Genomic DNA, 13,021 nt, shown 5'->3' with positions numbered 1-13,021 from the left:
ATATTCTTTTGGAGCAATATGATGCCTAATTTTTCACTTTATAATTGATATTTGTAAAAGCTTAAATTTTAGTTAAATTTGGTCATTTTAAGAAAAAGAAAAATGTAATTTATAGGGTGTTTAATGTCTGACAGTGTCTGATATGGACTGAGATGACAAGATGTTAATTTTGAAAAAACAAATAGCATTTTGATGCAGAAATTGAGGAAAAAATTAAATTCCGTTTTATATGTAAGAGGTGACATTTTATGAAGTTTTCAAAGTTAATTTATAAAAACTTATGTTTCTAAATCTACTTAAATGAATTGATGGAAAAGTATGAAGGATTTATGTTGTTTCTAAAAAGTTGTACTAACCTTAAAAATAAGGGTAATTTGATTTCTTTTAATTTAGCAAAATTGCTTGCTTAACACGCATTTGCCATTCACGCATTGTTTTCTAAACGGTTTAACTTATTATACTGTTCAGTATATATTTTATCTACCTACCTCTCCTAGCCCCAAAGCATTTTTAAAGGTTAATATTTAAGTTTGGTCCGTTAGGTTTTCTGACTAGGTTTGAAAGATATTTTACATATTACCGTTTATAAATATAGAATTTGAACCCTTAGTTTAATACTGTTGACTTTTGTTACATTTTCCCCCATTTTTAAGGAAACATTCCTCTGTGATTTTAATATTTCTTCTGGAGTTTATAAATCTGTGGTTAGTTTACAACTAGGCTGTCACTAATTTGTTCTGAATGAATCTTGAATTAGCAAAAGAACTTTCTATGTATAATTGGGTTGACTTAGGGTTGGAAAGGAGAAAAAAAGGAAATAATAGTGATAAGAAAACACAATGCAGATTCTGGGACTGTTTCACAAGATAAGATTTCTCCTTCCGGATACACTTGAAATTGTAGTCAATTGGTTGTTTCTACGCCTTAACCACTGTGATTGTAATGTTCCTTCTGAGCTAGATGGAAACAAGAGAAAGCACAGTGAGTCCTTAGCCAAGATATAGTTACGGTTTGCATGAGAAACAAAGAGGAAGTGCATTGACCACAGTCGTTGGCGCAGAATTGTTAGATAGCTCCATATGATTGGGTATCTTGAGATTTATTTTTTTGGAATTTTTTTTTAATTGAAGCTATGAAAATCTGGCAAATTTCTTTCACAAATCTGTATGCTTTATTACTTGCCACACAATTAGAAATGTAGCTTAAAATGTAAAAAATAATTTTTTAGAAGATTATTGACCTTTACCTTTAGACATAAGCAAGAAATTAGAATTTGGCTTCATAAAAAATTTGTAAATTTGCACAGAGACTTAATAGACATTCCAGTCTATTATTTATGTTGTTTCTAAAAAGTTGTACTAACCTTAAAAATAACAATAATGTTATTATATATGTATATTATATATAAAACACAAGTTGTGTGTGTGTGTGTGTGTATAATGTATAAGAAAGAAATTTCCAGAGATTGAAATTAAGAATCTGAATCTCATACAGTGAATATTGTGAAATTGAATTCCATGAAGTAAATTAATTAATTTGAGGTTATTGGTGTTGGGTTCTTATTTTGTTTTATAGTTGCTACTACTTTGCAATTTGGAAATAAGTTTTTTTTAATCATTTGTTCTTCTTGTAACTTGGAATGTAAATATTTTATAGTATTCTTTTCAAATGTGCACATCTTAAAATAGATCTTTCAGTATTTAAAATTAAAAGACTTGGACTAGACTGGGAAGGGAATCCAGGAAAATGGTTTTTTCTTACTAATAAATGGATAAAATTATTTTTTCTCCAACTCCAACTGTTCTTAGATCATCATCTAGTTCAAGTGTCCCTTGCTTAATAGAGTATGCTTATTAAGGTTAATAATTTGAAGAAAATTAGGCATAAAATAACATGTCCTGAAATTGACTTTTATTTGGATCTTCATGCCAGTTGACAGGAAGGTCACCACTTATTAACTGGGTGCAGATTTCCAAATATTACTAGATTTCAATCTGAAAAAGACCCTAACAGTCCCCAAATCGTCCTGGTCGTAATTTGATTAAAATTTATTTAGATTACAGAAAAAGAAATAAAGGCACATTCTGCCATTCCTAGATGATCCTAAATTTTGAGCAGTTTTTAGACAACTAGAGTTTATTCTGGCAGACATCAGTGTGATGCACGTTTTCCAAAGAAGTACCAAGTGTTTCAAGCCCTTGGCTTTTCGTCCGCCCATTTTACATTCCTACAAAGGTTTAAACTAAGTGAAGCTGTCTGGAAAAGTGGACACTACTAGCAAGTTGTGGAAGAGGGAGTGATTCCACTAGTTAGTCTTGGAAGAAAGTGAAGTTTGTGATTGCTTAGCTTTGACAGTTGCACTTTTAAGGAGTAAATGTGACACATACTCATAGTACTTGACTTCAGTGATCTGGATTTTACTCTTGGTTTGGCATTTTACTATGTAGGGCTGGGATGTGAATCTTGGCTTTGCCAGTCTTTGTATCTTTTTCTCCCTCTTGTTGCGTTGATCAGAAGCTTTGCAAGTTACTACTATTTTTACTGTTGACATACAAATTAGTTATTGGTTTCTTTGAAAGTGTTGTTGTTGTTATTATTTTTAGGGAGTGCTAGCAGGGGAGGGGGCAGATGCAGAAAGAGAGAGGGAATCCTAAGCAGGCTCCATGGTCAGCACGGAGCCTGACACAGGGCTCGATCCTACGACACTGGGATCACGACCTGAGCTGAAATCAAGAGTTGGACACTCAACCGATTAAGCCACCCAGGTGCCCTTGAAAGTGTTTTTAAAGATACACTATACTTAGAGTGCCTGGGTGGCTCAGTGGGTTGAGTGTCCGACTTTGGCTCAGGTCATGATCTCATGGCTCTTGAGTTCAAGTCCCGTGTTGGGCTCTGACAGCTCAGAGCCTGGAGCCTGCTTCGGATTCTGTGTCTCCTTCTCTGTCTCTGCCCCTCTTCCACTCGCTCTGTCTCTCTCTCAAAAATAAAAACATTAAAAATAAATAAGTAAATAAAAGGTACACTATACTCATAATTTTGTTTTTGATATCTACAGGCCAGTTTTTTTTTTAATTTTATTTTTAATTTTTTAAAATTTACATCCAAATTAGTTAGCATATAGTGCAACAATGATTTCAGGAGTAGATTCCTTAGTGCCCCTTACCCATTTAACCCATCCCCTCTCCCACAATCCCTCCTGTAACCCTCAGTTTGTTCTCCATATTTATGAGTCTCTTCTGTTTTGTCCCCCTCCCTGTTTTTATATTATTTTTATTTCTCTTCCCTTATGTTCATCTGTTTTGTCTCTTAAAGTCCTCATATGGGTGAAGTCATATGATTTTTGTCCTTCTCTGACTAATTTCACTTAACATAATACCCTCCAGTTCCATCCATGTAGTTGCAAATGGCAAGATTTCATTCTTTTTGATTGCTGAGTAATATTCCATTGTATATATACAACACATCTTTATCCATTCATCCATGGGTGGACATTTGGGCTCTTTCCATACTTTGGCTATTGTCGCTAGTGCTGCTATAAACATGGGGGTGCATGTGTCCCTTTGAAGCGGCATACCTGTATCCCTTGGATAAATACCTAGTAGTGCAATTGCTGGGTTGTAGGGTAGTTCTGTTTTTAGTTTTTTGAGGAACCTCCATACTGTTTTCCAGAGCGGCTGCACCAGCTTGCATTCCCATTTTCAGGCTGGTTTTTAAAAAACTGAAACTCATTTCCAATTTTATAATGAAAATATGCCATTCACTTAATGGAAATGTTCTTTTTAAATAGTGGAGAATATCCTCATTATTGAAGTAGTGGCCCCCGTAAGATGAAGAATGCTTATAGATTTGTGCAGATATTTGCTGACTTAAAATTCCTTTGGAGGCGCAAACTAAAGATACTAGTAAATTGCATTATTGTGTTTTGTGTTTCAAAAACATTGAACTAAAATCCAATTATAGTTCTGTTACTTTGGACCAAAAACCATAAGTTCAGATGCTAAAAATAAAATGGAATAATCATACTAGTTTTGGGTATTATATGATAATTACATTTTTTTCTATTAATTTAATATCAGTTCTTTTTGTTTGCTAGCTTTTAACTCAGATAGGTAAGAAGAAAATAAAAGGGCCACAATCTCCCTTCAGAACCCCTGTGGTCATTTTTTTTTATAGTTTTATGTTTCTAAGGTTTGAACATGTAAATTGAAGAGAAAGGTGCAAAATTTAAATTCTCCCATCTCTAAACCTAACCATCATTAACAATTTATTATAATAGAATTTTGTAATATTTTGTAATTTGATAATAGAAATAGGCTAGACCTATGTAGATTTACCTGTATCTTATAATGAAAATTCATCCTATAGTTTGAGATAAATTTTTGCTAATAGCAGAATAGGTCTTGTCACATATATAGTGTTAACATCCATGACAATGTCCTTTTCTTTATATAGATCAAGCTTCTGAAATTCAGGTGACAATGATGCTCACTGAAAGTTGTAAGCTACGAGGTCTTCATCACAGGTGAGAGGAAAACTACCCAGCATTTAAGTGTTAAGCATGGTAACATTGTATACTACATTTTTATTTAAGAAAGTTGTGATATGTTCTGAATTGAAAGCTTTTTGGAATGCCCTTATTTTTTAAATAGAATATCAGTGAAAAAAATTAAAAAATGCAATAGATTCTAAGGAAGAAAAGAAAACATAGCTGGATAAAACATAGCTAAACTTTTGTTTTTTTTAATTTTTTTTTTCAACGTTTTTTTATTTATTTTTGGGACAGAGAGAGACAGAGCATGAACGGGGGAGGGGCAGAGAGAGAGGCAGACACAGAATCGGAAACAGGCTCCAGGCTCAGAGCCATCAGCCCAGAGCCTGATGCAGGGCTCGAACTCACGGACTGCGAGATCGTGACCTGGCTGAAGTCGGATGCTTAACCGACTGCGCCACCCAGGCGCCCCACATAGCTAAACTTTTGAGAAAGGGAGTTTTTACATATTTGTGTGCATATTATTCTTTAAAAATTAGGATAGTGATATATATCTGCTATACTCTCTGTCAAAAATAAATAAACATTAAAAAAAATTAAAAAACAAAAAAGGCGCCGGGGTGGCTCAGTCGGTTAAGCTTATGACCTTTGGCTCAGGTCATGATCTCGTGGTCTGTGAGTTCAAGCCCTGTTTCTAGCTCTGTGATGACAGCTTGAAGCCTGGAGCCTCCTTCAGATTCTGTGTCTCCCTCTCTCTCTTCCCCTCCTCCATTCATGCTCTGTCTCTTTCTCTGTCAAAAATAAATAAACATTAAAATTTTTTTTTTTAAATATCTGCTATGGGGGTGCGTAGGTGGCTCAGTCGGTCAAGCATCCAACTATTGGTTTTGTCTCATGGGTTCTCACAGTTTGTGAGTGCAAGCCCCTACATTGGGCTTCAAGCTGACAGTACGGAGCCTGCTTGGGATTCTCTCCCTCTCTTGGTCATTCTCTGTCTCTCAAAATAAATAAATAAAAACTTGAAAAAAAATATTAAAAAAATATTTAAAAAATACCTGCTATGAAATTCTTTAACATAGAATACCAGAGATAAGAATAATAAACACCAGTAATCCCATCTCCTAAATTTAGTGAAAGTTAACATTTACCACTTTTGTTTGGTGTATATAAATGTCTATTATCTGCCTAGATGATACATAGATATTTAGGAGTGTAGAAATATTTTAAAGTAAACTAGACATCTCAGCACTTAAATTCATTTCCAGCCTGCAATTCCCCTCCCCCCATGAAGATTTTTTTAAAAAATATTTACTTATTGAGAGAGAGGGAACAAGTGGGGGAGGGGCAGAGAGAGAGGGAGGGAGAATCCAAGCAGGCTCTGCGCTGTCAGCGCAGAACCCAATGTGGGGCTGAATCTCACGAACCGTGAGATGACCCAAGCTGAAAATCAAGAGTCAAATGCTTAATGACTGAACCACCCAGGTGCTCCGAAGATGTTTTAATATAATCATAATACCATTATTATCTTCAACAAGGTTAACAGGCTTCTTAATATAACAGAGCAATGTATCTAACTTTTTATGTAAGTTACTATGAATTCATATCTACATTTAAAAAAGATTTGGAGCAGTTCATTGAATGGTTGACCACGATCTTGTCATTAGGTCATAGTATGGTTTTTAAGAAATACATGTAGTTCTGTATGAAGAACTTTAAAAAAAAAAAACTCATATCAGTCCTCTTACAGAGCTATAACAAAAGCTCTATCTTCTGAAACAAAAAGGACTTAAATATTGTATCTCAACATGCTGCAGTATCAGTATTGGGGCAAGGTTTTTAAAAAGAAAAAAAACTACATAGAGTCAGCTTAATTTGTATGCCTATTGCAGATTTGGTTGCTGTGTTTAAAAAAATGGGTCAGTGACCATCCCTGTTGGAAGATATTTATGGACTTCTGGGGAAACACACACACACACACACACACACACACACACACACACACACACACACGCACACACACAAGTGATGCATGCAAAAGGCATCATGCATTTTAATTTCTTTGTACTTTGAGCAGTTACTTGAGTTCTGCCAAAAAATAAGATGACTATGGAGAGTTTTATTTTTGAGTTTCATTTATACTTTGGTTCCTATTTGAAAGAATTTGAGAACCTAAAAAGAAGGCAGCAGTAGTGAGAGCAATAAAATGGTAATGAGAGTTGAGTTTTATGGCTTTGTGATGGTGGGGGAGAAAACAAATAAGCCAACAATAAGGATACAAATATTTTTGCTGTGATTGAACATAAAACATCTTTTAGTTTCTGGGGAAACATTAAAAGTTGATAAATCTCAGTATTAGAAGGGAAAGAAACAAATGTTCTTTGGGGGAGGAAAAAAGTTTTCCTAGTTTCAAATTCTCAAGTAGATGTCACATTAGGCTTATCATACTTGGGGCATTGATTAATATAATGAACAGATACACTTTTCAGTTTCATTGAGCATAAAAAAGCCCAGGGTGTTTGAAAAAATTGGACATACAGTAATGGTCGGACTGAAGATGTCCCATTGAAGGGTTAAAAGTCAAGTGATTGAAGAATGTTACCTTCCATTGGTCTGATTCAGTCCAAGTATAGAACTTTACAGAGGAATGCATGGATAACATTCCTGAGATTATATTTTATAAAAAATACATTTTGTTTCCTTTGAGTAACAAAACAAGAACTGGATAATGGTCATTTAGAAATGTCCTTCTTGACCAGATTGGAAGTGCTTGATGTTCTATTCTGCTGACTCTGAGAGGAAGAGCCAAAAGTGTTTAATACTAGTATGTAATGTCAACCTAGTATTTAGGTACCTACCTAGTATTCTTACCCTGATAAAAGGTCTGTACACTTCACAGAAGTGGGAAACAGAGATAAATGTAGACAAAGCCAAGATTTTCTCAAGAAGCAGTTTTATATCCACTGTAGCCTAGGTGCTTTGGCTGAATAACGTTCAGAGCAAGTATTTGCAGCATTTCTCATGTGGCTTTAGCCTGTACGGTTTTCCAGCATCCTATCAGGATGAATTAGCAGCCCAGGACACCTTAGGTGATGGAATGCCACATGCTGAATAGGGCTCATACTGGACATTCAGCGATTGGGGAAAGTCTTCTAAAGGCAGATTGTCTAGTTTGGTCATGGCTAATTGTTCTTCCTGGCTGTAGAGTAATACCAGGACTCCTAGTTTTTAATGAGTATCATGGGTACGTCTGTGCATTTATTTGTTCATTCTCTTATTCTAATTCATTTAGCACCAGTTTTGTACTTGGAACTCTGCTAGGCCTGAGGGACAAAAATGAACTAATGATCTTCAGTGTTCATATTGTACAACTTATCAAGCCAACAAAATACACTTAGTAAGAAATGACACCTCATTTCAGAATTTAACTCTTTAAAACTGGTTGTGGTACGCAATTCCACATGCAAAGCATGTTTACTTCATGTTTTAACATTCCAAGAATAAGAATTGTAAAGTGTTGATATATTTTAAGTATTTTGAAATTCTTTTTATTCCTTTTTCTGCTGGAATTTATGAGAATAATATTTACTGTAAATTGAAATAGCTGTATAAATAAAAAGATACCAATTTATTTTAATTACATCCGAAGTGCTTCATATTAAAGTACTCTTGAGTTATTTCTGTGTGCAGTTTGGCTCTCCATTGGCCTGAAGTTGCCTGGTGGTGACCTCACACTGAGTGCCTCCCGGCCCTCACTCTGCAGGCACGCTTGGCAAGACTGAGAACTGCGTGCAGTTCTTGTCTCATGTCCCCACAGAACCTTCCCTGTTTCTACCTTGTTCTTGCCTACAGCACCAGTTTCTACTCTCATCCGCTCTTCATCTAGGTCCCAGATCTTCCTTTTTATCCTCCTTTTCTTTATAAAATGGATAGAATGAAGGCCAGCCATTTGTACTTTAAAACATGTTCATGCAGGGGTGCCCAGGTGGTTCAGTTGGTCAAGTGTCTGACTTTGGCTCAGATTATGGCCTCACGGTTTGTGGGTTCGCACTCCACGTGGGGCTCTGTGCTGACAGCTCAGAGCCTGGAGCCTGCTTCAGATTCTGTGTCTCCCTCTGTCTCTGCCCCTCCCCTGCTTGCGCTCTGTCTCTGTCTTTCAAAAATAAATAAAATATTTAAAAAATTAAAAAAAAAAACATGTTCGTGCAACTTGTTACCTCTCCTAGAGGGCTTTTAATCCCCTGGTGATCGAGCAAATGATTTGATCTCAAACAGCAAACTTACTGTGCCTGGATAAAATGCCTTTAACTCTGCTCAGTGAATTTCAGACCTGAGGAGAGGAGCAGAGAAATAATTTTGGGGATGTTAGATCAGGTAACTCTTCACATTATACCTCAAATCATTGTGTGCTCAGTTAAACCTGAATGCAAACCTGTTGTACTCATTTTAGTGTGCATGGGACTTGGTAAGAAAAGAGGCACTGTCACTTCCCGTGCATTCCTTCTTGCTCTCCCGGGAGGGAATATCCAGTGAGCCAGGGAAAAGCAAAGGGTTTTGGAACTGGATGAAGTTTTGAATTTTCTTCTCCATGCACTTGTTGTTTGTGCTTGGCAGATAACCTAACCTCTCTTTGCATGGGTTTCTTCACTCAACTGAGTGGGACTAATCATCACTGCCACTCTTAGGCTGTAATGGCAAGCAGAAGCTGTACTAGGAGCTTTTTATGTGCAGGTCTACTAATCTCTTGAGTCCTCATTTTCTGCTGCTTAGGGGTCAGTGCTTTCCCTATTAGTAAGTCCTACATAGCAGTAGAGGAGTCCGCAGCTTGCACTTGTGCACCGTTGGGTCAGAGTTGTGTGACTGTGGTTTTAAGAGAGACACATGCTCAATTGAAACAATTTAGAAAACAAACAGAGAAAGCAAGATAGAAATGATCTAAAGCCCCACAACTCAAAGACAACAACTTTTAATTCTTGTCATATTTCTATGCAGAGTTTTATTAGTTTTTCTCCCATCTTTGAAATTACCCTGCAAACATATGTAAATTTTGTATCTTGCTTTCATATAAGATAAACTTTTACTCTTCTTTTCTTAACATCTCTTTGTGACCATTTAATTGTTATGTACTATCCTGCTATTTGGGTGTGCTATTAGTTGTTTGTAACTTTTTGCTATTAATATTTCATTAACTATCCTTGTTCATGTAGCTTTTTAATGTTTGATATTATTTCTTTATTAAATATCCTTAGAGGCAGAATTTACTAAGTTAAGGAGTAGGATTGTTTTTAAGGCTGTGATACTTGTGTTATTTATCAAATATTTATTAAATGCTTATTTTCTATGGCACAGAATACAAAGCATTGGGCATAAAAATAAGAATTCATGTTTTTGCCTTTTTTGGCATAGTTGGGAAAATGAGATAATTAGGTAAAAAGTTACAAACCTTGAAGAAAATTATTTCCAGGTATCAATGGAAAGAGGTGTCGTCAGGAAATAGGATGAAAGTATTTATGTGTGCCATGGAAATTTAAAGAGAAACAATACTGCTTACTACATGGTTGGCTTTATCTTGTACATCATAACAACATTTTATGGTTGGTATGATGCCATGTTAGAGGTATGGAAACTAAGGCCAGGAGAGATGGTTGCACAAACAGTACATGGTAAATTTAGGATTTGGAAAGCAGATTCTAAGTCCCATGGGACCAGCTAAGGGCATCTTGGCTTTTGTGGCAGTTGCAGCCTTTCTGAGGCCTTCTTGATAGCATATTCTGGTCCATAGTCTGCATGGGGTCTGCTTTTCTTTAATGTGTTGATGGACTAAAGAGGATGTTATATAAACGCATCAAGTCATTTTTTAGATGTCTCTGATTACCCCATAAGAGTAAAGTTTTAGTGTGACTAGAGAGTGTTTTCAGAGAATCCAGTCCACGGGAAACAACTTTGAGTTTACAGCTTTTCCCTATCTATCCACCAAGTGTATATGTGGGCAACACTGATGTCTAGTTTTAAGGGGCATTTATAACATTATTACATTTTTAATGGTTATCATGTTTTTAAGTATGTTTGATATTTTCTGGTTTTGTTTTAGGTTACCTTTATTGCTTTTTATTAAAAATAAGCCCTTGAGGTTTTAGATTTCACTTGTCTTTCTCCTGATTTCATTATTTTGTAGAAATCTTCTTCCTATTACGCATGTGTGTATAGAAGAAGGAGAAAAGCCCATGGTGATACTGCCTTACATGAATTGGGGGAATCTTAAGTTGTTTTTACGGCAGTGCAAATTAGTAGAGGCCAATAATCCGCAGGTGAGAAAAATTTGCCCCAATACTAATTATTTGCTGGGAACTTCTGATATTATCTTTAAAAATAGATGTTAACCTTCCTATATATAAACTGTTTAAAAACCTGTAAAAAGAAACTCAAAATGAACTAGAAGATATTTATACCCTGTTGATTTAGAGTAAGATGGTTTATGATTCCTGTCTTAAAGGTTGCACTTCACTGATGGCTGAACTTTCTCCTTTTATCCATTGTGTGTTTATTTATAATCACCTCAGACCCTCTCTAACACCATCTCAGCCATTTTCCTGATAACTCTTTGAAGGCACTGGTACTAGATCTCCCTTGTAGGAATGGAAACACACTTGACAGAGTCATTTGGTCCATATTATACCAAAAGCTGGTCGTGACTGGAGGTCTAGATTATGGGGATAATGGATCTGTTTTTAATATGCTTGGCTATAAGATATCGATCACTTAGGAGTTTCCTTCTCTTTGCTGCTTGTGCACATGGCTGTGAAGCATTTGGTTATATTCCAGACACATTATGATGGTAGTGGTAGTAAAGCCTAGCTGGTGTTTTGTTGCCTACTGTAACTTGTAGCTGTATTGTTTGTTTTAGAGTTTATAATGATGTACTTACTACAGTTGCCCAGAGAAAGTGGATTCAAATGCTGCATCGAGTGACCTATAAGTCAATATGCTTTGTAAATTGACAGGATTAAAGCCAGGGTTCCCCAAAAATTGTTGGAGGCTGCAGCCCATCAACATTACCTGAGGAAGAATTTCACTCCTTAGCCCACAGTACTAGCATACTGGCTCTAGAAGAGCATATCAGTAGTGAGAGCTATAGACTTATATTAGTTTGAAAATGGTCTCCAGAGATAATCTCCTAATAAAAACTTTTGATTTTAAAGAACAGGTTATCAAATAATAAACATTTGAAATATTATCTTGAGAATTTGGCATTCATGGAACAGATATTTATTGGGCACCTATTGTAAGTCCTAGTTGTTGGGGAGATCTACCTAACAGATGAGAGAGACAGTGTGAAGTAAATGGTAAGTTACATTACAGAATGATAAGTACTAGTAGATACAAATATTAGGGAGCCATGGGAACATATTCTTGGTCAAGAAGTAGCTTTTTAAAAGTCAAGTGTAGGTGTAAAGAAGTATTTTGGGATGGAGTAGGATTGTGGAATAAAATAAGTAGCTGCCATCATAATTTTTGTGCTAACTACAAGCAATGTCATTTTTTTTTTTTTTTTTTTAACCACAGGCAATTTCTCAACAAGACCTGGTACACATGGCCATTCAGATTGCCTGTGGAATGAGCTATCTGGCCAGAAGGGAAGTCATCCACAAAGACCTGGCTGCTAGGAACTGTGTGTAGGTGCCATGAGCTTGTCACTGTCCTCTGATGTTTAGTTTTCTCTGGATTTGGGCTCTCTCCAGGAGTCACTGTGGGAATTGTAAGAGTAACCCTGATTCATATGTTTTAAACAGTCTGATTGCATTTGATGCTCATGTCTTTACTTTTCAGGATTGATGACACACTTCAAGTTAAGATCACAGACAATGCCCTCTCCAGAGACTTGTTCCCCATGGACTATCACTGTCTGGGGGACAATGAAAACAGGCCAGTTCGGTGGATGGCTCTGGAAAGTCTGGTTAATAATGAGTTCTCCAGTGCTAGTGATGTGGTAAGTGCTGGGAATCTTGCATATCAATAGAATGGTGAAGAGGCTTTATGTTTTAATTTTTTTTCTACATATTTTTTTTAATTTAGTAACTGTTCCCTGAAATGTTTCATTGAGAAAGCAAGTGTAGTTAGCTCCAGTCAGCCAGTTCATGGAAAGATGCTGTGACTCAGACCATGGGCCATCAATGTGTGTAATCACATTTCATCCTCAGAGTAACCCTGTGAGGGGGCTGTTAACACTATGAAGTAGCTAGACACGAATATCCCAGTTTTAAAGGTAGATACTAAGGCTTAGAGAGATTTCAGTATTTGGGTTTTTTTTTTCTTATGTAAGTCTCAGAAGAACCAAGTGATTGCCAGATCATAAAGATTTATTGTTCCTTTCAAACATCCTCTTCCAACATTATGAACTGTGTTATTTGTAATTCCCCAGATGCCACTCTCTTCCCTTTTGTCTGTTTCTGAGTAGTTCTGCCCACCAGAGAAGATCATATAGTGGGATCCTTTATACTTAGTGATGAATAGTTTCAGTAGCCACGTTTACTTGTG

General features: G+C 36.1%; 1 protein-coding gene across 2 annotated transcripts in view; it reads left to right on the top strand.

Moving 5' to 3' along the window:
- RYK (receptor like tyrosine kinase) overlaps nucleotides 1–13,021 on the top strand; it is a 106,271-nt gene that overhangs the window by 71,116 nt on the left and 22,134 nt on the right. For both annotated transcript variants that reach the window (XM_047875258.1, XM_047875257.1), the window contains exons 10-13: nucleotides 4,453–4,522; nucleotides 10,662–10,794; nucleotides 12,050–12,159; nucleotides 12,314–12,473. In XM_047875258.1, coding sequence (XP_047731214.1) covers nucleotides 4,453–4,522; nucleotides 10,662–10,794; nucleotides 12,050–12,159; nucleotides 12,314–12,473 — 473 coding nt within the window. The remainder of the gene's footprint in view (nucleotides 1–4,452; nucleotides 4,523–10,661; nucleotides 10,795–12,049; nucleotides 12,160–12,313; nucleotides 12,474–13,021) is intronic.

This window comes from Prionailurus viverrinus, chromosome C2, assembly GCF_022837055.1.
Source record: "Prionailurus viverrinus isolate Anna chromosome C2, UM_Priviv_1.0, whole genome shotgun sequence".
NCBI classification, from domain to species: Eukaryota; Metazoa; Chordata; class Mammalia; order Carnivora; family Felidae; genus Prionailurus; species Prionailurus viverrinus.
Note: the sequence above shows the minus strand (reverse complement) of the source record. Positions and strands in the feature narration are given on the sequence as shown.